Here is a 26,351-nt window from a genome sequence, read left to right as displayed (position 1 = left end):
ATAACACGTATATGAAGCAGAAATGAATTTCATGTTCAGAGCTGAGTTCCACCCGCAAAGTGTCTCATTATGTATAAGCAAATATTCTAAAATTTTAAGGAATCTTAAATCAGAATGCTTCTGGTCCCAAGCGTTTTGGTTAAAGGGTACTAAGCCTGTCTTAGAATCTGAGCAATGATCCTACAGGCTTCCAGAGAGAAAATATTCTCAGATAAGGACCAGTAATGGACACGGCTTGGGGTTTCAATAGCAACGCTGAAACGTTTTCCAAATCTCCAGGAAAAAGGCCTCCACATGAAGTTCTACACGGTCAAATGTCAATCAGCTAGGAGGGGAGAGTAAAAACATTTTCAGGACTAGGAGGCCCTAGGAGAATTTTACACCTCCTAACTTCCTCTTCTCAAGAAGCCATTAATGATAGAGTTACAGGACACAGGGTGTGACAAAGTGGATTGGTCAAGGAAATCCCAAGATGGTTAAAAGGGATTTTTCTAGAATTCCGCTAAATCTCGACAAGCTAGCTATAAGCAAGCCTTCATTTCTCTCTGTCCTCTTCCTCTTTATTTTTGCTTTATAATACTTATCAACACCTGACATTATATTCTGTTTATTAATTTATCTGGCTCATACAAGTGCCCAGAAAAATAGCAATTTTTTAATAAATAAGTGTTGAATGAAGGAATGAAGGATGAGAATATAAATAAAGGAATGCTCACGCTGGTGTGTGAGAGGTGTTTCATGATTGAAATTCTCCATTTTTCCAGACCCAGGCCAGTGGAAGTGGCCTGATGCTGTCCTGAGGCACAGCGACCCCTGCTGGAATCTCGCCTAAGTCAACAGACCAGCTAGGACCACTATGGCCAGTTCCAAGGTGGAAACTTCTAGAAATATAAGTACTCAGTATCTGATGAGGCCTTTTGATTGCATGCACAAAAATGTGCTAATAAGAGATTTCTAACATTTACAAAGGGCATTTGTTGTCATCTTTCCTCAGGAATGTACTCCTCTGCCACCTTGTGGCCAAACCCGGGAACTTGCAGGCAAACATTTTGCCCTCCCTCTGGGCATCTGACCAGACCCTGGGGCTGTCCAAATTCTCAGGCTCCCTTTTTATAGAAAGCCACTGAGATGATTACTTTGTTTAATGGCTCTGATGGGTGACAGCTTACGGGTCATTTCTCCAGAGCCCAACCCTACCTGATCTTTATCTTCTGGTTTAGTCACAGGCCCCACCGTTAACCCAATCATGTTGGACCCCTAGGTTTTCAATAAATGCCTGCACGACCCATGGACAAGGCTTTACCTACTTGGCCTGGGAGCATTTAAACAGCATGTAGTACACGGATGTGCTTACTATATATGTTGTTGATGAAATGAAATAATCGCTTGCATTTATAGAGCATTTACTACACACCAGCCCAAGCACTTTATACATACTGTCTCACTGAATTATTATTATTATTAATTATTATTATTATTATTTTGTCTTTTTGAGACAAGGTCTCGCTACGCAGTTCAGGCTGACCTTGAGCTCACTTTGTAGCCCAGGCTGGCCTCAAACTTGCAATGATCCTCCTGCCTCAGCCTCCTGAGTGCTGGGATTACAGGCATGTGCACCACGCCTGGCTGTCTCACTAGATTATACCACCCAATTCATCCTAGTTTTCTCAGGACTGACCCAGGAACTTTCTCAGTCCTGGGCCAAGGTCCTGGGACCCCTTACATTACATTTTTGCACTGTCTCCCTGAGGCTGACACTACCATATCTTCACATTTCAAATGAGAAAACTGAGGCTCAGAATTTGAGTAAGTTCCCCTGCATCATCCAACTCATAAGAGGCACCATAAGGACTTAAACTGAACCCTTAGGGTCTCCAACCTGCATCGTGTGGATTCTTCCGTCCTCTTCCCGGAAGCAAAGTGTGGGCTTCGTGGGCCTGGCCCCTTCAGGGCTGCTGCTGTTATCTCAGTGTTGTCTCTGGTCCACGACTATGAAGGTGTGAAGGCAACTGAGGAGTCCTTAAGTCCTATGTGCAGAAACATCTCAGGCAAATAACAGAACCGTGAAGGTGGGCCTGTGATGTGTCCGTGGACCGGAAGCTCTTGCGTGCTTTTCCGGCACATCTGTTTATTCTCAACAGACAATTATTAGACACACATGGGTTGTGGCTTTTGGAAGCTAAGCTAAGTGGGATCAATCACGAATCAGTTCCAGGTTTGTCATCTGAACCAAGGACCCAAGTAAGACCCAAGGACTCAAGAACACAAGTAAGGTTATTAACCTCGTAGAGTATGGTCTTACTGAAGGTTCATCGTCCCGTGTTTTTGGACACAGAGTTTCGCTTTGTAATTCAGGCTGATCTTGAATTCACTGTGTAGGCTGGCCTTGAACTCATGGAGATCCTACTGCCTCAGCCTCCCAAGTGCTGGGATTAGAAGCATGCACCACCACGCCTGGCTTCCTTTTACTTTTGTATTTTGATACAGGGTCTCAGTTCGTAGTTTGGGCTGGCCTCAAACACAGTGCCTCAGCCTCCTAAATATGGGGATTATTAAATGTGTGTCACGACGCCTGGCTAGGTTTGTCTTCCAGAAGACTAAAATCTGGCTGAACAGCAGGGGCTGAGATCCTACTTGTGCAAGCGGACAGCTTGGGGGACAGGCTCTTTGTTCTGCCTACTGACCATCACACAGCTGGGGAGGTATGTGTCAGCCCAGGCTCTGACACGCGTGGCCTGGGCCTCCCTCTCTCCCTTTGCTGAGGTGACGGGGACCGGAAGTTTTCAGGAGCAAACTATGAGACGGGAACTGTCAAGGGGCCAGTTGACCCAGCGTTAGCAGGCCGGTTCCCCATCATCTATGCAGACCTGTCCTCTGAGGAGCCCGTGGGCCTCTAGAACACTCAGCACTGAGAAGCGTGTGGCTCTCGCTCCACGGAACCAGAACAGCAACCTGCCAGACTCGGTTATGTTCCTCTGGGGTCTGTAACAGCTGCGGGGCCGAGGAGTCTCACGGTTAGAACGCCCCAGATGCAGCATCGCATGGAAGCCATGGCCGAGCCCTGGGGCTGCTGAGATGTGGGCAGCAGAGGAAAAGCCTTTCTCCTCCTGCTGCAGGGGCGATGGTGGCGGTGGCCTGGCGGGGAGCCTGGGAGGCCCAGGTCTTCTCCCTGTCTGCTTCCTCTGACTGGGGCTGAGAGAGAGGCCCCGACACAGAATGCTCTAGAAAGCCCACATGCAGCAACACGGAACGGGGAAGGGCAGGGGAACCGCTTTCTGTTTCTCCCACTCTGGTCCCTCTAGGAGGAGGGCAGCGGGAGCCAGGGTTTCAGTCCTGCGAAAAGTCCGGAGGTGGACGGTGGTGGTGGTAGGTAGGCAACAGTGTGAGTGTAATTAATGCTTCCAAGCTGTGCACTTCAAAATGACCTTTTTCTCTCTTCTGTATAGTTGACTGCAATTTAAACAAATAAAGAGACATTTTCTGCTGGCCTGTGCTGTGGGCCCAGGAGGTGGCTTTCCTCCTTCGCTCTCCTCCTGTGCCTCACCCACCCCTGCTCCCAGCCACTGCCCCACCAGGCGACACTGCCTCTGCATGGTGACCCAGATGTAATCTCCATTGCATTATAGGAGGAGTCACCTGCTATGGCCACCCTGGCCCATGGGGCAACCAATGACCAGGTCCACGGGGAGGGAGTTAGTGTCTTCAGAGGGTGACAGCATCCACACAGGAGGCTGTGGATCCCTCTACGATGGCAAAGTGGCTCATCTGTCCTGGTCTGTCCTTTAAGCCAGGGTGTTCTAGCCTCTACACCCAGCCTCTCCTGGGGGGGTCGTGCTGGGTTCAGGGGATGGCAGCCTCTGAGGCCTCTAGCTCCCCCTTCCCTTGCCCTTGCCCCTTTTCTGCGGCCTCCACCGTCACAGGCCTGCCCCGTTAGGTGAAGGGGACACTGTAGCTCATGGTAACAGGCAGCCCCTTCTCCAGGCTCTGATGGGCTCAGGTTCGAATCCTGGCTCTGCCCCAAGCTGGGTATAAAGCCTTGGGCCTGTCACATAGACTGGCTGTCCTCAAGTCTGGTCTGGAAAACCGGGGTCATAAACCTTCTTCTTGTGTTACAAGTTAAGTTCATTCCTATTGCAGATAAATGCTGCTCGTGAGAGAGAGGCACCCTGGGCTTGGAGCAGACGCTGGGGCGGCCCTGGGCAGGCTCCTGGGTCTCCATGTGCCTCGCTTCTCTTCTGTGGAACCTGGTAACCCTGAGCATCGCACATGTGTGCACTTAGCTCAGCAGAGTACCGAGCGTGCCGTCTGCGCATATTCAGGGCTCGGTGCGTGCTGACCACCATTGTTTGTCCCTAAGGAAAGTGAGGACACAAGCCAGGCATGCGGTGCACACCTGTGATCCCAGCACCTGGGGAGACAGTGGCAGAAGGGTCACAAGTTGGAGCCCAGCCTGGGCAACATAGTGAGACCATGTCTCAAAATAAAAAAAAGCAGGATGGGGATGTAGCGTAGTGTGAAGGCCCTGATTCAATCACTAGTACCAAGAAAGACAGACAGACAGAAAGAAAACCTAGAATTCACAGCAAAATTCACAGCTAAAATAGTCAACAAAAATCAAACTTGAACGTACATTTACTAAAGTAACTGTGTACAGCTTAGAAACCTTCAAAATAAGTAGTTTTAATTTTTATTAGTGCATGTCTGCGGTACGTAATGATTGCATTCCTCGAGGGGAGTGGGTGCGTACACAGCACATCTTCCTTCTTTCTGCTCCCCTTTCCCACCTCCCTCCCCCTTCCCCTGTCTCCTGGCTCCCCTCCCATTTTCAAAAGATCTATCTTCCTGTCTCCTATTATCTATATTTTTATTTTGCTCTTTTCTTTTCTTGGTACCGGGATTCAAGCTCAGGACCTTGTGCTTGCCAGGCAGGTGCTGTGCTGCTGAACTATATCCCTGGCCCTTTTGCTCTTTTCAAAATAAATATTTTAGTACCCTGAAATAAGAACTATCCAGAGAGTAAAAGGAAAAAATGTAGAGATAAAACAAAAATAAGCTGAAGTGGAAAAAAGATTTATAGGTAGTATGCAAATATTTCCAAAAATATTCTGGATTTGTGGTAGAAACTTTGAAGTCTGTTCCAGGGGCCAAGAGATGGAGGGAAGAGGAGGGAGGTGGGAAAAGGTGATGTTCCTCCTCCACCCCATCGCAGCATTGTACTGGACATGCAGCCCATGTTCACATCCCTGTACTACCAGGATCATACACCGATCTTCACAGAATTGAATGGTGTGAACACACACACACACACTGTCAGGAAAAAGTGGAAAGGCCTGTGTTTTCTTCCACCATGCCTACCCCATGACAACTGCTGCTGTCTGGTCTTGCAAACAGAGCATTTGCATGATACCGGTATCAGCTGGTCTCGGTTGTGGTTAGAAGTGGTCAAGAGCCAGAGGCAGGAGACCAAAGAGTAAACGCTGAAGGGCAGTGCGCAGGCCTCCCTCTGTGTGTTCCTCATGTCCTTTGAAGGCTGATGAGGATTGTCGCCGTGTCACTTGCATCCATGCACAGAGCACACTACAGTGCTAGTATCAGATCTTTTATTTTTTTTTCCCTTTGGTTTTTTTCTGGCACCAGGAATCAAACTCACAACCTTGCACTTGCCAGGCAGGCGCTGTGCCGCTGAGCTAAATCCCCAGCCCCTAACATCAGATCTTGCTCGTTCAAATGTTTGGAAGTCTGTTGTGTTCTGGGTACCTTCAAGCAAAGGATTTCCAAGTCCTCAGATTGTCAGGTGTTCACAGGACAAGAAACGAGATCTAAGAGATGAAGACTTGCCCAACGCTGCAAGTAGCTAGAAAACAAGTTAGGATTTAAACCTCTTTCAAGGACTTAGGGTTAGCACTTGTGATTATTGTTAAGAGCAGGACGATGGGGCCGGGTGTGGTGGTGCACGCCTGGAATCCCAGCACCCTGGGAGGCTGGGACAGGAGGATTACAAATTTGAGCCCAGCCTGGCCAACTTAGTGAGACCTTGTCTCAAAATAAAAAAATTGGGGCTGGGCATGTAGCTCAGTGTGAAGGCCTTGGATTCAATCGCCAGGACCACCAAAAAAAAAAGGTAAGACAATGGAAACTGAGGCTCATCTCTTTCCTGTAGCTACTGGCTTTTCCCAATAAAGGCCACAAAATGTAAAGTAGAAACCATCGAAGTAGTAAAATTTGTGGTCCCTTATAACTAGTTTTTTTTTACATTAGAGTTTATTAGGCTCATTCAACTTATAATCTGATTAAATTATAATCATTTGTTCACTCCCCTGCCTCCTCCCTCTCACTTGGCATAGCCCAAGGTATTGAAGACATTTACTTAACAAGTAGAAGACCACCATGTTCAGGACGGTAGTGAACAAGATATACACGCAGCTTCCATGCAGGGAAAGTGACACAGCCGCGGTCCATGGAGGGCTGAGAGTACCATGGTGTGTTACGGGAGCTTGAAGCGGAACACAGCCCAACGTGGCATGGTGGGGCGACAGGAAAACTCTCGCAGGAAGTGGTCTGAAAGCGAAGGCTCAGCCAGGTGGAGGGGAACGAGGCTGACCGGAGAAAATGCGCCCAGGAGCTGGAATTTTGCCCAGGAGCTGGAATTTTGCCCAGGAGCTGGAATTTTTTTCCTTCGACCTGGGTTGAGAACTTGAGGCATTCCAGGAAGAGAAGCTCAATGTTAGTTGGACTGGAGTATGTGGAGAGAAATAAAATTTGCTGAGAGGAAAAGGAGTCTCCTGGGCTCTAGCTAAGGAATTAGGACCTGATCCCAAGGAATGAAGCAGGCTTTGATGAATCATATTTGCTTTTCTCACCCTGGACTGCGTCTCAGCTTCCAGGTAGCCTCCACGGAGAAACTGCGAGCCGGGGTTGAAGCATCTTTGAGGTCAAACATGGACTGTTCTCCTAAGCTGGTACCAGTTTCAGCCCTCAGAGCAGTGTACAAGTTTATTTCAGAATCAATCCTTGTTTGCAGAAGAATGTGAAAGGGAAATCATTCTGGGTCTGATATCTGGGATGATTAAATGATCAATATCTGTAGCATAAATTAGGCATTGAGTGTCTACAATGTTCTGGAAGAATTTTTATTTCAAACAGAAAAATGCTTATCAGTACTGAGAAAAGCACTGTGAGATGTGCACATATGAGACACAGATTTTTTTCCCCCTGGGAAAAGTAGGACCAAGAGGAAACACACTTTGATGTGTCATGTCCCCAGGATTTCTCCTATGTGGGCCCTGCTTTTGTTAATGCTTTCACTGCTTCTGATGAAATTTAATGCATATAGAGTGCTTTTAGAGCTACAGAGCATGTTAAAGATCTCTTACCTTACCCAAAGACACAAAAACACTCACTCTTAAGAATAAGAATTTATTTCACATCATTGAAACTTCCAACATCATTACTGGCCTTCATTGAGTTGTCTTTTGAGTTATACATAATTTAAAAAGAGGTAGGGATTAGAAAAACAGGAAGTCATCAGTCAGTACAGCTGGCACTTGTCGTACACCTGCAAGTTCACTTTTGGCGTTAGCATCTTCTCATTTAACATTGTTCTCATAAGAGTATTCGGAAAAAATATGGAACTCTGTTACCCTTTCACAATTAACTTAGTCCAAACTCATTTAATTTGTGTAGCAAGAGAGGACTTATTAAATGCAAGGTATATTCTCTGTTAAAAAAGAGGCTGTGTGTGTTTTAAATAAGACTTACAAAAAGAGATCTCCTCTAGAATTTTGGGTTCATTGCTGGCTCCTTGGAAAATAGCTTTCTGGGTTTGGTTCACAACTGCAAAGTCTTCCCATGAAGGGCCATCCAGTGGCGTGTCCTGCCCGCTGGGAACAAAGGCCAAGGCACAAGCTGGCTCGGTGTGTCTTCCACGAGCTTCCTCACCTTCACATCTTTGTCTGCGAAACCGACTCCAAGGTGGGGTACAGGTCACTCTTCTCGGCCTTCCTTTTCTTTTCTTCCTCGTCAAACTGAGCTTCAATCTCCACTGGATTCACGTAGGTATAGAATCGAGCCATGATGGCAAATATGATGCAGACGACCAGAAGCAATGCGGCGAAGAGGATGTACTCAGCCCACTTCGGAGGAATCAGAGATGGAGTAAGAAAAAGAAAAATACAAATCGTATCAGTGCATATATTACACGTGCATTTTCTTGGCAGTCTGGGTGCAAGGCACCTTGAAATTAAGTTCTCATGGAAAGGTGGTAGGCAAGGAGTGCAGAGAGAGATTGGCCAGGTTTCCCTGAGTGCGTGAGTAGCGGATTATGTTTCCTGACAGCCCAGGGCACAGCAACGCAGCACGAATGGAAGATGGAAGAGAATTTCTCGCACACTTCAGTCTTAAGACACATGGCTGATGCCACGGACCCCAAGGAACACCGAGCGGCCCTTTGTGGGGAAAGAATGTGCTGGATTCTACCAAGTTACCCCTCGGTGACCCCTCACGCTTCTGAGCGTGCAGCATTCGCACACACTTTGTTGGGATCTGGCGTGGGGGGCAATGAAATGGCTGTGGTGACAGAATGTAGAGGTAGAGCTTGTGTGCCGCAGTGCTGAAGGGATGAGTTTAAGTGTCGGAAAATCCCCCCTTTTATTTTAGCCAGAAAAATTGTCACCATTTCAAGAATGGCTTCACTTGAGGTATTATGGAAGTTTCTAGAAAATGTGCCTAGTTCAGGGTGAGTGGGTTGTACCCATTAACGCCAGGAAGGATGACTCCTTTGATAGGAAACCACATTAGCACGTGTGGACTGAACTTAGTCTGGTTATTTTGGTTGTACAACACTAGGGGAAATCAGAATCAGTACACTCTTAGCCACAAGGCTACTGGTGACAGCCTGTCTGGTTGATTTGGCAACGTTATCCAACTGTTACCCAAATGACCGTGTGTTTATAGACGGTGAGGGAGGGTCACAGGGATGGCCTTTGCTGCATAAGACAGGACCCCCAACGTCCTCCTCCAGCCTGTACCTGCTCACTGAAGTGGCCGGCCCCTGCCACGATAAGCACGATGATGTTGCCGACAGCCACCGTCAGCAGCCACCCCGCCTGAAGCACTGACTTCATGTTGGAAGGAGCCTGAGGAAACAAAGTGAGGTGAGCCCCAATCTCGATTTCCATCTCAGAGCGGAACACCACCGACCAACTCACTTCATCGAGCAGTCTGCCTTCAACGTGTGCACCATTAAAGGTCGATTTGTTTCAGCACGAAAGGGGTTTTCCCTTGGATAGCCTGACTCCCGACCCCTCCTGCTGCTCAGCATCCTGGAATCCATGGGCGTCCCTCTCCAGACACCAGCAGAGTGGTCCTCTTAGGAAAACGTACCGACCTACAGATCTACAGATCTTGCTGCAGCAGAGCTTGTAAGCCCAGCCGTCCAGCGCATCTTCCCGCAGGAGGGTGCTCTCTGGGCTGCGGGCCTTTTCACCTGAGGCCTCCCTGCTGAGCTGCCGAAAGCCTGCTTCAAACTCTCCTCCTCAATGCCTCTGTTAGACTATGAAGTCATCACAGGAAGGGATTATCTTAATTACCATAATTGAAGGTACAAGAAATTGTGGGATACAATGATCATAACTGCAGTTTCGATAAAATAGTTCAGAAATTAAGCTATAACCGAAGTATCAAAATTTGCCTCATTTGTCAAATATACTTAAAAGCAATATATTTTAGATTGTGCTTAAAGCTGGGTCTTACTGGCTGTGTTTGCTGGGAGCTACACTGACCTGCACTGAATCTTACATACTGAGGACACAGATCTGTAACGAGCACATTTATAGGTAGTTGGTACCATTTTGCCGTTTAATCTACTATCATGACCATACTGGCAATCACTAATACAGTTTTTTTACTTAGGACTCTAAACTCTCTATGTGTTTTTTTTTAAGTGGTGATGGGGATCAAACCCAGGACCTTGTATGCTCTGGGCGAGGGCTTTCCCACTGAGCTACAGCCCCTGCCAAGGCCACGAAGTGCCAGGGTGATGGACTAGTGTTCTTATTCAGGAAGGGCCTCTGATCTTTCTCAAATCTCAAAGCCCTTGTTCTGTAGAAGATAGAGCACTCTGTAGAATTTTTAAAAACTATAAACACGCAGTGCTTTAAGATTTAAATGACATCTCAGAAGCATTTTTGAAGGCAGGGGGTTAGGAGAGGGTGGTAAAAAACAATAAGCAAGAAACCTGAGAATATGAGAACTCCAGGCCCGTGACAGAGAAGACCACCTCGCCGCAGGTGAGGAGGAAGTACTGCGGGATCTGCAGAGCCATGTTGACCGTGTTGGGTGAAATATCTTCAAATTGCCTTATTCCAGGGCAGCCGTTACTCTAGAGCATTAAGGCAAAGGCGGAAAGTTGAAACTGAAGTCAAGATTGCTTCTTCAACAACCGTTCAAACAGGCATGCTGCTGTGCAATTTAACACGGAAGTACACAGTCTAAACGTAGGTGTGCAACCCTGCCTCCTCTACTTGGGATGGGATGGCCTTGGATACACTGAAAATGTGTGCAGTAATATTTTCCTCTTAAATTAGAGTAGATCGGAAGTCAGATTTGTTAAAAACATTGGTTTCTCTTTGAAGTATAAGTTCCTCAAGTGCATGCTTATAGTCTATACGGAAGCACGTGCTATTGGACAACATGAACTCCCTGTCAGTGTAAATCAATCTGCTGGACCTTATTTTAGTGGATAATTTTAATTAACGATAAGTTGAAGAATGAGTGGTGAGTTGAATTAATTCTGACCATTTCCAATAGAGATCCTAATATTCTTCTATGGGTATGCCCTACGTGTTTCTTTCTTTTTTTTTTTTTGGTACTGGGAGTCGAACTCAGGACCTTGCACTTGCCAGGCATGCGCTGGGCTGCTGAGCTATATCCCTGGCCCTGCCCTACATGTTTCTGAGCGCTCATGTCAGTAAAGGCCGAGCAGAACTTCTGATAGGCTGGACAGAGCTACTGACCTGCCTTTCAATCACGTAGGTGTAAGCGCTACCGAATCCAAGGTTGGAAGACTGAAAATCCCGTGAACATGCTTGTGGAAACTCTGTTGAGCTTATTGTGAAGTTTTTTCTATTAAGAGAAAGAATAAAGAATAATAGGTTCATAGTCTTGGCATTAAAAGTTTCAGCGTATTTTTTAAAGAAAAAGTCTTGATACCCTTGAATTTTCGAGGAGCGTGTCGAGGAAAGGTACTTACATGCCAGAGGAAAAAAACCGATACTCGCTGGCATTGTAACTGGTGACATCTTCATAAACCTGCCCGCTCATTGTGATGTTGACCACGTTGTTAAAAGTATTTACAAATCTGAAACAGAGGACCAGCTGCCTTATAAGTAAACCGTGGAATAGTATATTCTAGGTTATAGGACATGCACCTGACAATGGGCTATGCTACCAGTTTTGAAGGATTGAATATACTTCCAGAAAGTTCCTAAGGTCTAAAGGCAGAAAGTTAGCAACCCTAGGTCTGCCCTTGTGCACTCAAGTCATGACAGCACCCCTAAGAGGATGTGTTCAGTGTTTATACATGTCAGGTACCTTCTGAGTACTTTGTAAATATTACTAGTACAACAATATTTGGGGACAGTTAAGTAGGCACTGAAATAAATACTGATCCTTTCCTTACTCCATAGGCAGCCATGCCTTGGTGCTCCTTAAGCTTTAGTGTTAAAGAGGTGAAGGACCAAGACCAGAAGTTGCCCAGTACCTGGAAGACACCCCAGGCAGAGATTCTTTTAAGGGGTAGGGAGCAAAACCTGTTGTTTCCTTTACATCCAGAAGCCAGGGGCAAAGGGGGACCTTGGCAGGGATTGCAGAGACAGTTTCAAGAAACTGCTTTCATGGGGCTGGGGATTTAGCTCAGCAGCACAGCACCTGCCTGGCAGGAGCAAGGTTGTGAGTTAGATTCTTGGTACCAGAAAAAAGCAAAAAAACAAAACAAAACAAAAAAAAGAAACTGCTCATAGATGGTGGAGACCAATGTGGCTCTTGAGTGACACTGACCAGCACCCTGCTGAAATGCAGGAAGGAGTGGATACCCAACAAGCTCTGGCCCTCGTGACAGACTTCCAGTCCGAGTCCCCTGTGCCTAAACCTCCCATGGAACCAGGTGAACCACAAAGGTGGTGAACAGGAAGGGCAGGTGATTAGAGATCACTGCCTTAGGTGGTGCAGGCTGTAGAAGACTCTGAAATTCTTAAACTACTCAGGGGATGAGGTAGGTGCTACATAACATAAGACCGGTTGGTTTTTCCCTACTGAACAGGTGAGTGAGGGCTCATAGCTGATCATCCAAGGTAGAGAATGGGAAATAATAGTGCATGTCTAAGTTCTGTAAAGAACTATTGAAAGTTCATGCCCATAAGATATGGGGCCAAGTTTTATCAGCTTTGTGACACATATTAATGTGACACAGTGGTTTTTACATGTAATTTGTAAAGGATACCATATTTATACATCTGGGGTGCATGATCAACATATTTTTATCAAGGATGATGAGAAGTTTAAAGGGCCACTGCCCTAGAGAAACTTCCTGTATATGGACAAAGAAAAAGGTAAGAATGTGGAGTGTGGTATTATTTGGAAAAATAGGAATAACTTAAATTTTCTTGAATAGTAGATTGGGTAAATAAACTGTGGTATATCCATGCAATGAATACTATACAATGGTAAAGTGAATGGGTAAGGGAAGCACATATCAATATGGCTAAGTATGAAAATAATACATTTTATAATATTATCTATAATATTATAAAACAATATTCATGAATACATATAATATGTAGCAATATGTAATGTTTAAGAATACATAAGAAAGCTAAACAATCAAATTCTCAACTAATTTTTGACCAAAAGAATTGCTACTTTATTTAAAGGCCAATTTAAGGTAATTGTTTAAATCTTGCAAATTACCAATACCATGTAATCAGAAGGATTCCATTTACTTAAAATGTGTATATTCTTCTTTTAATTCAAATTACTCAGAAGTCTGACTTCATGAAATTATTGAAGTTGTTCTACTTATTGTCTGACATCCATTTTCGAGATCTCCCCCTTTTTTAAATCTAGGACATTACTGAAATAATAAAACCTTTGATCCCTTAAGGATGTGATGTTGTCAGTTAATAGAAAAAAGTCTCTGATTTATCTTTTACCACATAGGTAATGATGGTGAGGGTGATAGGTTACCAAACTCACACATCTCTCTTCTTTTTCAAGATTTCATCAAAGAGAAAATTTTTTAAGTAATTAAGCTTTTATAGCAGCAGATCAAGAAAGGATACCACGATCTAAATTGCCAAGCTGGGCATGGTGGCGCATGCCTGTAACCCCAGCACTAGGGAGGCTGAGGCAGGAGGATCACTGTGAGTTCGAGACCACCTTGGAAGTGAGCACAATTCCATCTTGAACTACATAGCCAGACCCTGTCTCAAAAAGACCCCTCCCTACCAAAATTGCCAAAATTTCCATCAAAGCAATGAAAACCATTCCAAGGCAAAAAGGAAACCCTAGAGGGGATGACAGCTCAGAATAAACGCAAAGGTCAGGGAAGGACCAAGTGACCACAAGCAGCATATCTCCTTCCAGATCCTCTAGGACAGCTGTGTCTGTGTGGGGCAGGACAGAAGGACAAGCCAAAAATCTGAAAGGTGTCAAGGGCTGACGTATAACCCTTTCAGATTCACATGCTGGAGCCCTCACTCCCAGCGCCTCAAGATGTGACTTGATTTGGAGAAAAGGTCTTCAGACGGGTAAAGTGAGGTCGTTAGGGTGGGGTTTAAGCCGGTACGGCTGGTGTGTTTATATGAAAAAGAGATTAGGACAGGAGCATGCGTAGAGGAAAGACCATGTGGAGACAGACACAAGATGACCACCTCCGAGTTAAGGCAAGCAGCCCTGGAAGAACCCAACTGTGCTGGCACCTTATCTTGGACTTCCAGCCAGAGGAACAGTGAGGACAGGACTTTCTGTGTGAGTGGCCACCCATTTGGTGGCACTGTGTCATGACAGCTCTGGAAAACTCATACAGAGGGGAACAAAGAAAATGAAGGAAGGATCCAAAACCCTGAAGGCCTTTGTGCTGGCAAGATGCATAAAATGCCCGTGTTCAGTTACACTAGAGAAATCGGGAAATGCCAGGGAGAAGGAAGTTACCAAAGCTTGACGAGAAGTTGAAATAAATGACAAAGACTGGCAGACACATGTTCCCATCGGAACAAGCGAGTGCAGCAGGTGTAAATGTAAGGGCTTGCGATTTGCCTCGTACCTTGGTAAGATATTTGGGAATGGGTTGCAGAAAACAAGAGAGGAATCCGAGACAAGATGACAGGGAACCCAAGAAGGAAAAGCACTTGTCTAGCATACAGTGGAAAAGTCGATGAGGACAGTGGCTTGCTTAGTGGGACAAGGAGCAAGTATGCCTGTGAGATCACAGAGCAGGCAGAAGAGCTGGTTTTCAGTGAGGAGAGAGGACTCCCTGGACGTAGTATGATTAAGAAGGTGGAGGCTTAGAGATTGGCTAAGGGCTTACACTTTTGTAAAAAAAAGGCCCATTGGGTTACAGGAAAGAAAGAAAGGAAGGAAGAGAGAGAAGAAAGAAAGAAAGAAAGAAAGAAAGAAAGAAAGAAAGAAAGAAAGAAAGAAAGAAAGAAAGAAAGAAAGAGCAAGAAGGCCTTGGTAAAATCAAAGCCAACAAGAAGGGCAGCAATGAACCATTCATGGGATGTGATAGGATTGTCCAACCCACCTTGACATGCAGAAGATTTGAACCTGAGGAATACTTTTTTCAAGGATACAAAGTATGTCCTTATATTCTTTCTCTTTCAGACTGAGCATACTTTAATGATACTATTGTGATAATATTTATATGATCTTAGTGTAAATCCTATTGATCTATTTTTAGACACAACATAGTACAAGGAAAACACTGAACCATAGACATGATAAATAGGAAATGAACTGGAAGTGAGGAAGGTAAAAAGTAACTATAATTTCTTTATAATTTATATTAGTAATAGATACCATCCTAGTGATATACTGTCTATTAGTCTGTGTTTTAGTGCTGTCTTAATTACTTTCTCATTGCTGAGACAAAATACCCGACACCCAAAGTTAAGGGAGGAAAGGTTTATTTAGGTTTACAGTTTGTAGAGGTTTCAGTCCATAATGGGCTGGCTCCGAGGCTAGCTAGCATGGCAGAGGGGCATCGCCCAGCAGGAAAGAGGCAGCAGAAGACAAGCAGCAGCAAGCCACAAGCGACAAGTGACAACCAAGGATCCTCTTTCTGTCTCTTATATTTGTGTCCAACCAATGAGCCAAGAGTGAGAAGCGAAAAAGGCGTTTTTCAGCATGTAAGGACTTGCAATTCACCTCGTATCTTGATAAGATATTTGGGAATGGGTTGTAGAAAACAAGAAAGGAATCCGAGAAAAGATGACAGGGAACCCAAGAAAGAAAAACACTTGCCTGGCATACAGTGGAGAAGTCGATGAGGACAGTGGCTTGCTTAGTGGGACATGGAGCAAGTACGCCCGTGAGATCCCAGAGCAGGCAGGGTTTTCAGGGCAGGTGGCACTCACAACTTAATCCTAGCTTTGCACCATGAATCAATCCCAGCATCACATCCATGACCCCAACATCACACACCCCAGATGCACCCACCTCCAAAAAGCCCCACCTATGACCACATGAAGCCTTGGGGGGACCTCTAGATACAAACCCTAACAATTACATACTAGTAAAAGTTAAAATCAGAAATTGTTAAGGACACAGCCCCCGAAGTACGGGGCTGGAGTTGAAGGTTGAGGCTAAAGGAGATCTACTCTCAGGTTTTCAATTTATTCTTACAAAATCTTTTTATAATATATGGGTTTTGAGAGCACACAGTTCTCCACATTTTAACATGTCTAAACTCATAAGTACCATCACAATCAGACTCACTCCAAACATCACGCTGTCCTGTAGTCAAATCCTTTCTCCACTCCTAATGCAGGGCAGTCATTAATCTGTTCTGTGTCTCCATGGTTATTTTGCTTTCCCAGCATGCCATGTAAAAGGATGGAACAGTATGTAATTTTTTGAGACTGGCTTCTCTTGTAGCATAAGACATTTGAAATGCATTCATATTGTGGTGTGTATCGATAGTTCCCTTTCCTGCTGAGTAGTATTCCGTTGAATGGATGTACTATACTCTTATCACCCACTGAAGACCACTTGGGTGATTTCTAGACTTTGATGATTGTGAATAGCTTCTAGACACATTTATGTACAGGTACTTATGTAAATGTAAGATGGCATTTTTCTAGGTTAAATATCTAGCTCTTATGGTAATTGTGTGTTTATCTTTAGTTTAGAAACCTGCAAAACTATCCTAGCACTCTCAGAGACTGATGCGGAAGAATTGAAAGTTTGAGCCCAGTTTGGGGAACTTAGAGACTTAGCAAAACTGTCACAAAATAAAAAGTAAAAAGGGCTGAGCTCAGTGTGTAAGACCTATGTTCGATACCCAGGGCTGAAAAAAGGCAAAGGACTTAGGGAAGACACTGCCAAACTGCTTCTCACAGGGCCTATAACGTATTGCACTCCTCTAGCAATGGAGGGAGTTCCAGGTTCTCTGTATCCTCATCAACAATCACTACTGTCAGTTTTTAAAAAGTGATTGTAGTATGGTGTGGTGGCCCAGGCCTGCAATCCCAGAACTTGGGAGGCTGAAGCAGCAGGATTGCTATGAGTTCAATGCCAGCCTGGGCTACATAGTGAGTTCAGGACCACAATGAACTACATAAAAAGACCCTGTCTCAAAAAAAAAAAAGGGCGGGGGGGTCTGGGGATTTAGCTCAGTGGTACAGCGCCTGCCTGGCAAGTGCAAGGTCCTGAGTTCAATTCCTGGTACTGGAAAAAAAAAAAAGTGATCCTAGCCACCCAATAGGTAATGACACATGATGTTCCATATGTTTATATGCTTATTCACCACCTGTATATCATCTCTGGTGCATGTCTGGTAAGGCCTTTTGCTTTTTTTTTTTTTAAGAGAAAAAAATTTCAAAACAAGATAATAGGGGGGTAACAATGGTTAATACATTGAGTATTGTTATCTTTAAATTAGTTACTCAGAGTACAAGATATAGGCATTTAATTGTCCAAACAATATTAGCACAAACCTTTCTTTTCAATGAACTAAGAAAAATTAGTAGTATAACTATCTTAACTATCTTGTACACACACACACACATACACACACACATATATAATTTGCTTTTCCTTCATTCTTTCCCCCATCCTAGTTTTTCTTTCCTTTTAAACAGCTTTTTCCCGTTTCCCAATATCTACTGTAAATTTTGGATCTTATTTACTCTTTCAGCTTCTTACACTAGGGAGACAATATGATGTTTGCACGTGTGCGTCTGGCTTATTTCACTTACGAGTATGGTCTTGAGTTGCATCCATTTACCTATATATCTCCAGTTTACCCTTCTTTATGGTTGAGTAGTGTTTCACTGTTTAAAAAGAATACATCTTTTTTTATCCACCACATCTTTTTTTATCCATTTCTCAGTTAATGGACATTTGGGTTGTTTCCAAGATCTAGCTCTTACAAATTGTGCTGCTATAAACATTGGGTGCACATATATTGCTGTGGCATAATGTTTTTAATTCTTCTGTGAAGATACCCAGCAGAGGAATAGCTGGGTCAAATGGGACCTCCAATCCTAGTTTTTTGAGGAATTTCCACTCTGATTTCCATAGTGCTTGCACCAGTCTACACTCCCACCAATGGTGGAGAAGGGTTCCTTTTCCCACAAAGCCCCTCCAGCTTTTGTTATTGGTTGATTTCTTGATAATAGCCATTCTTCCCAGGATGAGATGGAATTGCAGTGTTATTTTATTTTTATTTTGTTTTTTTGAGACAGGGTCTTGCTGTATAGTTCAGGCTGCCCCTGAACTAATTGTATACCCCAGGCTGGCATTGAACTTGCTGCAATCTTCCTGCCTCAGCCTCCTTATAGGCATGTGCCACCATGCCTGGTTCTCAGTGTTGATTTTTATGTTACTTCATTTCATTTTATCTTATTTTATTTTTGTCTTTTTGAGACAGGATCTCACTGTGCAGTTCAGGCTGGCCGTGAGCTCACTTTGTAGTCCAGGCTGGTCTCAAACTTGCAACAATCCTCTTGCCTCAGCCTCCTGAGTACTGGGATTACAGGAGTGTGCCACCACGCCCAGCTCTCAGTGTTGTTTTAATTTGGATCTCTCAAATGACCAGTGATGTTGAACATTTTTCATGTATTTACTTGCTGTTTTTATTTCTTCATCTAAGAAGTGTGTATTCATCTCAGATGCCCATTTTTGGATTAGGTGTTTAAATTTGGGCGGTCTGATTTTTTTGCGTTCTTTATATGTTCTTGATAATAATCCTTTGTCTGAGGAACAGCTGGCAAACAATTTTTCCCACATTGTGGATTGTCTCTTCACTCTGTTGGTGGTTTCTCTTGCTGTGCAAAAGCTTTTTAATACGATGTGATCCTAGTTGTTGATTCTTTGTGATAGTTCCTGTGTGATTGGGGTTTTACTTAGAAAGTGTTTGCCTACACCAGTGTCTTCAAGAGTCTTACGTATTCTATCTTCCAGTAGATTTAATGTTTCTGTTTTAATATTTAGATCATTGATCCTTTTTTGTTTTTCTCTTTTTGTGGCAGGGTCTCCCTATGCAGTTCAGGTTGGTTAACCTGCCTCGAATTTGAAGCAATCCTCCTGCCTCAGCCTCCCAAGTGCTGGGATTACAGGTGTTTTCCACCACACCTGGCTCATTGATCCATTTTGAATTTAGTTTAGTGCATGGTGAAAGATATGGGTCCAGTTTTAATCTTTGGCATATGCAGAGCCAATTTTTCCAGCACCATTTATTAAAGAGGCTATCTTTCTTCCACCGAATGTGTTTGGCAACTTTGTCAAAGATAAGGTGGCTCAGTATGTCTGGAGTTGTTTCTGCATCTTCTTATCTGTTCCATTGATCTTTTGGTCTTTTTTTTTTCCAGTGTCACACTTTTTATTATAGTAACTTTATAGTATAATTTCAAGTCAGAGATTATGATGCTCCTTGCCTTGTCTTTGTTGCCTAGAATTGCCTTTGCTATTCTAGGTGTCTTCTGGTTTCAAATGAATTTTAGGATTGTTTTCTCTAATTTTGTGAGACATGTTATAGGAATTTTGATCAGAATTGCATTAAATCTGTAAAACAGTTTTGGAAGGATGGCCATTTTTGCTAGATTGGTTCTTCCTACCTAAGAGCAAGAGATATCTTTCCATTTTCTGATAGCCTCTTCAATCTCTTTTTTCAGAGTATTGCCAGGCGTGGTGGCACATGCCTGTAATCCCACCATTCAGGAGGCTGAGGCAGGAGGATTGTTGTGAGTTTGAAACCCGCCTGGGCTACAAAGTGAGCCCAAGGCCAGCCTGAACTGCATAGCAAGTCCCTGCCTCAAAAAGACAAAAACAAACAAACAAAGAAACAAAAGAGAGGGCCGAGGATTTGGCTTAGTGGCATAAACACCTCCCTGGCAAGCTCAAGGTCCTGAGTTCAATTCCCGGTACCAAAAAAACTCAAAACAACAACAAATAAACCAAACAGAGTACTGTAGTTTTCAATGTAGAGGTCTTTTACATCCTTTGTTAGATTAATTCCTAGGTATTTCATTTTTGGGGATGCTATTGTGAAAGGTGTTCTTTCCCTAATTTCTCTCTCAGTGAGTTTGTTATTCATGTACAGAAAGTCTACTGATTTTGAGTGTTGACTTTATATCCAGCTGTGCTACTGAATTTGGTTATTAAATCTAGAATTCTTTTGAAGCAGTTTTGGGGGGCCTTTAGGTAGAATATCATGTTGCCTGCAAGGAATGATAATTTTAACTTCTTCCTTAACTATCCTTACTCCTTTTATTTCTTTCTCTTGTCTAATTGCTCTGGATGTTTCCAGAACTATGCTGAAGAGAGTGGTGACCATGGACAGCCACCCTTGTCTTATTCCTAGTCTTAGAATGAAAACTTTCATTTTTCTCCTTTTAGTATGATGTTGGTTGTCGGTTTGTCATAGATGGCTTTTATCAGATTGAGATAAAGTCTTATTGATTCCAATTTTCTATAGTTTTTTTTAAAATCATGAATGAGTGTTGGACTTTGTCAATGGTTTTTCTGCATCTATTAAGATAATCATATGGTTTTTGTCTTTGGTTCTGTTAATACAGTGTATCACATTTATTGATTTGCATGTGTTGAGCCATTCCTGTATCCCTGGGAGGAATCCTAGTTGGCCATGGTGTATAATCTTCTTGATTTGCTACATTCTGTTTGCCGGTATTTTATTGAGGATTTTTATGTCTATGTTCATCAAGGAGATTGGGCTGTAGTTCTCTTTTTTGGTTGGATCCTTCTCTGGTTTTGGTGTCAGGGTAATGCTGGCTTCCAGGACTTGATTGGGGAGTACTACTTCTCCTTCAATTTCATGAAAGAGTTTGAGAAGTAGTGGTGTTAGGTCTTCTCTAAATTTTGTACAGAATTCAGCAGTGAATCTGTCAAGGCCTAGGCTTTTTTCTTTTTTTTGTCTTTTTTTGAAGCAGGGTCTCACTCTGCAGTTCAGGTTGGCCTTGAGCTCAGTTTTTAGCCCAGGCTGGTCTCGAACTCAAACTCTCAAAGATCCTCCTGCCTCAGCCTCCCAAGTGCTGGGATTACAGGCATGCACCACCACCCCTGGCCCCTAGGCTTTTTTTTATTGGTAGGTTTTTAATTATATCTTTAATGTCACTGACTGATATAGATTTATTTAGAATTTTTATATCTTCTTGATTCAGCTTTGGTAATTCATATGTATCTAAGAATTTGTCCATTTCTTCTGTTTTATTGGAATTCATGTTCTCAAAGTAGATATGGATGACCTGAATTTCTGCACAGGGTCCATTGTGATTTCACCCTTTTCATTCCTAATTGTGTGGATTTGAGTTTTTTCTTTCCTTTTTTGATAAGGTTGGCTAAGGGTTTGTTAATTTTATTTAAACTTTCAAAGACCCAACTCTTTGATTCATTGATTCTTTGTATTGTTTTTAGTCTCCAGTGCACTAATTTCTGCTCTAACCCTCCCTTGTATGAGCTTTTGGCTTAGCTTGCTCTTCTTTTTCTTAGAAGTTTGAGGTTCCCCAGTAAGTTATTTAACTGTGCTTGCTCTGTTTTCCTGATATAGCTATTCACTGCTATACATTTCACTCTTAGGATTGCTTTCATTATGTTCCACAAATTCCAAAGTATGTTGTATTGTCATTATCATTTAATTGTAGAAACTGTCTAATTTCTTCTTTAATTTCATCTGTGACCCATTAGTTGTTCAGGAGGGTGCTGTTTAATCTCCATGTGTTATGAAATTCTTGTGGTTTCTTTGGCCATTGATTTCCAGTTTTATTGCACTATGGTCTGATAATACGCATGGGATAATTTCAATTCCTTTGTATTTACTTAAGCATGCTGGATGAGCTAGTATGTGGTTTATTTTGGAGAACATCCCATGTGCAGCTGAGAAGAATGTGCATTCTGATGTTGTGGAGTGGAACACTCTGTAGACATTCACTAAGTCCATTTGTTCAAAAGTTCAATTCAGTTCTAATACTTCACTGTTGACTTTTTGTCTAGTTGATCTGTCTTTCTGTGACAGTGGGGTATTGAGATCCTCCAATACAATTATATTAGTGATTATTTGATTTTTCATGCCCATTAATATTTGTTTTACATAGTTGAGTGTGCTTGCATTTGTTGCATATATATTTATGATTGTTATCTCTTCCTCTTGGATTGTTTCCTTTACAAGGATGTAGTGACCTTCTTTATCTCTCTTAATCTTGGCTTGAAATCCACTTTGTCTGCAAATAGAATAGTTACCTCTGCTTTTTTCTGGGTTCCTGTTGCATGTAGTATTGTTTTCCATCCTTTGAATTTCAATCTATGAAGTTCTTTTTGAACTCAGTGTGTTTCTTGCATGCAGCATATTGTTGAATCTTGCTTCTTGATCCATTTTGCAAGTCTGTCGTGATTGGTGAATTGAGACCATTGGCATTGATGGTTATAACTGATATATATTGACTTATCCTTCTCGTATTATTTTCCTGTTGTTGGCTCCACCCTTTTTTCCCATCTCTCTGTTTAATTATTTGCCTTGCCTGGTGGATTCCTTCTGCTGGGATTCAAGGAGTTGTAGCCCTTGTTATCTCTTCCTAGAGTGTCTTTCATAACGTTTTGGAGTGCTTGTTTCATGGCCATAAATTTCCTCAGATGTTCTTTGTCATGGAAGTCTCTTATTTCTCCATTAACTTTGAAAGATAGTTTTGGAGTGTATGTCAGTCTGGGTTGAAGATTGTTTTCCTTTAGAACTTGAAATACTTCACCCCAAGCTTTCCTTGACTTGAGGGTTTGTGCTGAGAAGTCAGCTGTGATTCCGATGGCCTTTCCTTTACAGGTGATTTACTTCTTTTCCCTAACAGCTTTTAAGATTCTATTCTTGTGTTGAATTTCTGGAATCTTGACTATGATATGCCTGGCTATAGATTTTTAAATTATGGCTAACTGGATTTCTATATGCCTCACTTACCTGTATATCAAATTATCTTTCCCTACCAGGGAAATTTTCTGCCATGACATCAGTGAACACTTTTTTTTTTTTATATCATTTGTGCTATCTCCTGCTTTTTCATTAATCCAATCAATCTTAAGTTATTCTTCTTTGCCTCATCTAGCAGCTGCTGGATTGACTTCTCATGGTCTCTTGCTACTTTTAAGGAATCTTTCTTTTCATGATTGGTAACCACAAGCCTGTCTTCTATGTCTGAGATCCTGTCCTCACATTGGCTTAATCTGCTGTGGATACTTTCAATGGAATTTTTATTCTCCTGGATATCTGCTTGAATCTGCCTTATGGATTCCATTTCTTTCCTGTGTTAGGCATTCATGATTTCCATCATTTTCTTAAGCTCCTCTATTTTTTTGTCTCTATCTGCTCTATAGTCACTAAGCATAGTTTTCATTGTCAACACCATCTCTGCAGTTATCTGAGAAATTATTTCTGATTAGATTTTTTTCTAGAGCTTTATTCAATTGCTTTGCTGTTACCACTTCAGAGAGTCAGGTGGGTGGCTTTGGGATTGTCCCACCTCATTGTGCCCCCAGGATTGGCTTTGGTGAACTGGATGTCTGGAGTTGCATCTTGTTTAAGTATCTTCTCATTTTCTTTTCTATTTTTAGTTTTTATTCCTGGGGTGATGCTTGTAAATAGCCTATGGTGAGTTGCTTTATTGCTAGTATTTAGAACCCTTAGGAAATGACTACTTCTCTGAGATATCTTCAAGGTGTAACTTGTTTTTGGGTTGGAGTCTTTTGCAATATCTTACATTTTCAATTTGTTGGGCATGAGAACTTGCTGCCTGCTTGACTCAGCCCCTGTTTCTTTGGCACTGTGCCACAGTATTTTCTATGATCCTTAGTCAATCTCAGTCTTGGACTATGAGGAAGAATAGCTGTTTGGAACAATTATGTGACTTTTGGCTACAGTGGTACCATCAGTAATAACAGTAGCAACAATCACAGCCTAGAAAATGACAAACTGAGATAACCATTAATTTGCTACATTTAACTGTATGAACTAGATTTGTAGTTATGTAAGAAAATTTAACTTGGTCTTAGCCGAGATCAAAAGGCTGAGAAGTGATATATAAGAAAATTTAAAACAGACTAGAAAATTATATGTAATATATAAGTCCTTAATATGTCAATTTTACCCTCAGGAGCTAAAATTTCAAATGAATTAGGAAGAAAATAGAGAAGTAGAAGAAGAGAAACAGATTAGAAGTAAGGCTGGAGAACAAAGGGGGATCACACTAACTTTGGGAAACTGGTGCAGAAGACTGGAGGGGAAGAGAGAAGGGAGAGAAAAGAGAAGAACAGAACAGAACAAAAACCACAAAGAGGCTAGAAACCACCTTCACACTCATATAAAAACAAGATCTAACAAGGAAGGAGAAAAAAACAAGAATAAAAAACATAAAACAAAACCCAAAACACAACAACAACAACAACAAAAAACAAACAAGAGAGAAAGAAAAAAATAGTCCACTACTGGATTTGTCTCTGTTGTCACTGGTAGACAACGTGTGGACACAGAGTTCCGATCCACACTGATTTATCCCAGCAAGTCAGCAGTAGCTTTTTGCTGGGGTAGTGGATAATCTCAGCAAGCCTGCACCTTGTGGCCAAAACCAACTCATTCACCCTGCAGCTGTCAGCACACCTTCCATGGGTCTGAGCCCAGCTGAGAGATGCTGTGTGGAGCCTGCTCTGAGTTCTGAGCTAGCTGGCCCCTCCCCAAGATGGCTCCTGGTCAATCGCTCTCCCCTATGCAGGATGACTAAACCCTTAGCACTCACTGCTAGCTAGCGCAGTTCTTCATGTCCGCTGCTCCCCTCCACTGCTGCGTCTGCGTGACTGCTGGCACTGTGTGTCTGCAGTTTGAACCACTCCTCTCAAGCAATGAGTCCTGTCTCAGCGAGAAGGTGCTGCCTGCCACCTCCTTCTTCGTTGAAGCTTCTTGCTTCACTCTCTCTATGGACTTCAATTTATGCTTCAGATCCTTCCCCAGTTCAGGGGGCTCATTTCCCTCCTTCTTGTCTTCCTCATGTTGCTATATTCCAGTATCTGACAGTGACTTTCGGAGAGGCTCTTTCTCTGCTGCTTACCACTCTGCCATCTTGGTGCTCCAGTTTGTTGGATCTCTCTTCTTGTGAGGGCACTGATCCTATCATGTGGCCCCACCCTCATGACCTTCTCTAACTCCAGCTATCTCCCAAAGGCCCCACCTCCACACGCCATCACACTGGAGTAGGGCTTTACCATACGAAGGGGGGCACAAACATCCAGTCCACAATAATCCCATATAGGGAGATTGACCAAGTAAGTAACAACTCCACCATTTTTGTGCCTCGCCTTGGTTTATTTTTTAAACTGGGCTATTTTCTTACTGAATTTTGAGAGTATTTTCTACCTCCTGGATGCATGTTGTCACATGTGTGGTTTACAAGAATTTTCTCCCAATTTGTAGCTTATCTTTTTATTCTTCTAAGAGTAGTAGTTGACAGAACATTTCTAGTTACAGTGAAGTCTAATTTATCAAGGTTTTCTCCTATGGATTGTGCTTTTGGTGTCCTAAGAACTGAATGTTACAAGGACTTCTGAGTGCTTCTTATATAAATTTTAAGGTTTAACATGTTTTATGTAGATCTTTAATCAATTTTGAGTTAATTGGCCTATAGGATATGTAAGAATTTTTACACAATTTTCAGCAAGAATTTTGGGTAAGATAACAGGTTTATTTAAATTTTTTTAAAGACAAAGTCTTACTACATAGTCCAGACTAGCCTTGAACTTCCACTATCTCAGGCTGGCTTTAGCTTGCAATCCTTTTGCCTTAGCTCCCCAAGAGCTGGGATTCTAGGCATGTGCCATTGTGCCTAGCTCAGGTATGAGGTTTAGGTTAAATTCATTTTTACATGTGACTGTCCAAATGTTTCAATACCATTTTGAGAAGACTTTCTTCAATCTATTTAATTGACTTTGCATTTTGGGCAAAGAACAGTTGACTGTACTTGTGTGATTTATTTCTGAACTCTTTGATGGATGGCTCTATTCTTTTGCCAATATCATTTTGTCTTGTTTACTGTAGTTTTACACAGACTTACAATTGGTAGTAATATGAGTCTTCCAACTGTATTCTTTTTAAAATATATTTTGGCTTTTTTCCTTTGTCTTTCCATGTAAATTTTATAATTGTCTTATTTATATTTATAAAAATAATGCCATGATTATGATAACAACCATACTAAACCTATAGATCAATTTGGGGAGAACAGAGATGGTACCGTATCAAGCCTTCTAATCAATGAACATACCATATAACTCCATTTATTTGGCCTTTACTGGTTTCTTTCATTAGTATTTTGTAGTTTCTAGTATTCAAATCCCATACATTTTGTTCAGTTTACGCTACACATTTCATACTTTGGGGGGAGATATTGCAAATGGTATAATATTACAATTTCAATTTCCAACTTTTTCTTTTTTTTTCTTTTCTTTCTCTTTTTTTTTTTTTTTTTTTTTGAGACAGGGTCTCCCTATGTAGCTCAGGCTGGCAGGAACTTACAATTTAGCCCAGGCTGACCTTGAACTTGTGGGGATCCTCCTGCCTCAGCCTCTGGAGTGCTGGGATTATAGGCCTAGCC

General features: G+C 42.6%; 1 protein-coding gene across 1 annotated transcript in view; it reads right to left on the bottom strand.

Annotated features, from left to right (window-relative positions):
• Nucleotides 1-7,396: 7,396 nt before the first annotated feature.
• Nucleotides 7,397-26,351, bottom strand: part of Slc15a1 (solute carrier family 15 (oligopeptide transporter), member 1) — a 57,485-nt gene continuing 38,530 nt past the window's right edge. Inside the window, exons 19-23 of the mRNA XM_005374072.2 lie at nt 11,249-11,356; nt 11,013-11,121; nt 10,235-10,378; nt 9,027-9,134; nt 7,397-8,132 (exon numbers count right to left, since the gene is read on the bottom strand). Coding sequence (XP_005374129.1) covers nt 7,941-8,132; nt 9,027-9,134; nt 10,235-10,378; nt 11,013-11,121; nt 11,249-11,356 — 661 coding nt within the window. The 3' untranslated portion in view covers nt 7,397-7,940. The remainder of the gene's footprint in view (nt 8,133-9,026; nt 9,135-10,234; nt 10,379-11,012; nt 11,122-11,248; nt 11,357-26,351) is intronic.

The sequence above is a fragment of the Chinchilla lanigera genome, unplaced genomic scaffold (genome assembly GCF_000276665.1).
Source record: "Chinchilla lanigera isolate Chin_1 unplaced genomic scaffold, ChiLan1.0 scaffold00003, whole genome shotgun sequence".
Taxonomy (NCBI): domain Eukaryota; kingdom Metazoa; phylum Chordata; class Mammalia; order Rodentia; family Chinchillidae; genus Chinchilla; species Chinchilla lanigera.
The sequence above is the reverse complement of the archived record's forward strand: the minus strand, read 5'-3'. Positions and strand labels throughout refer to the sequence as shown.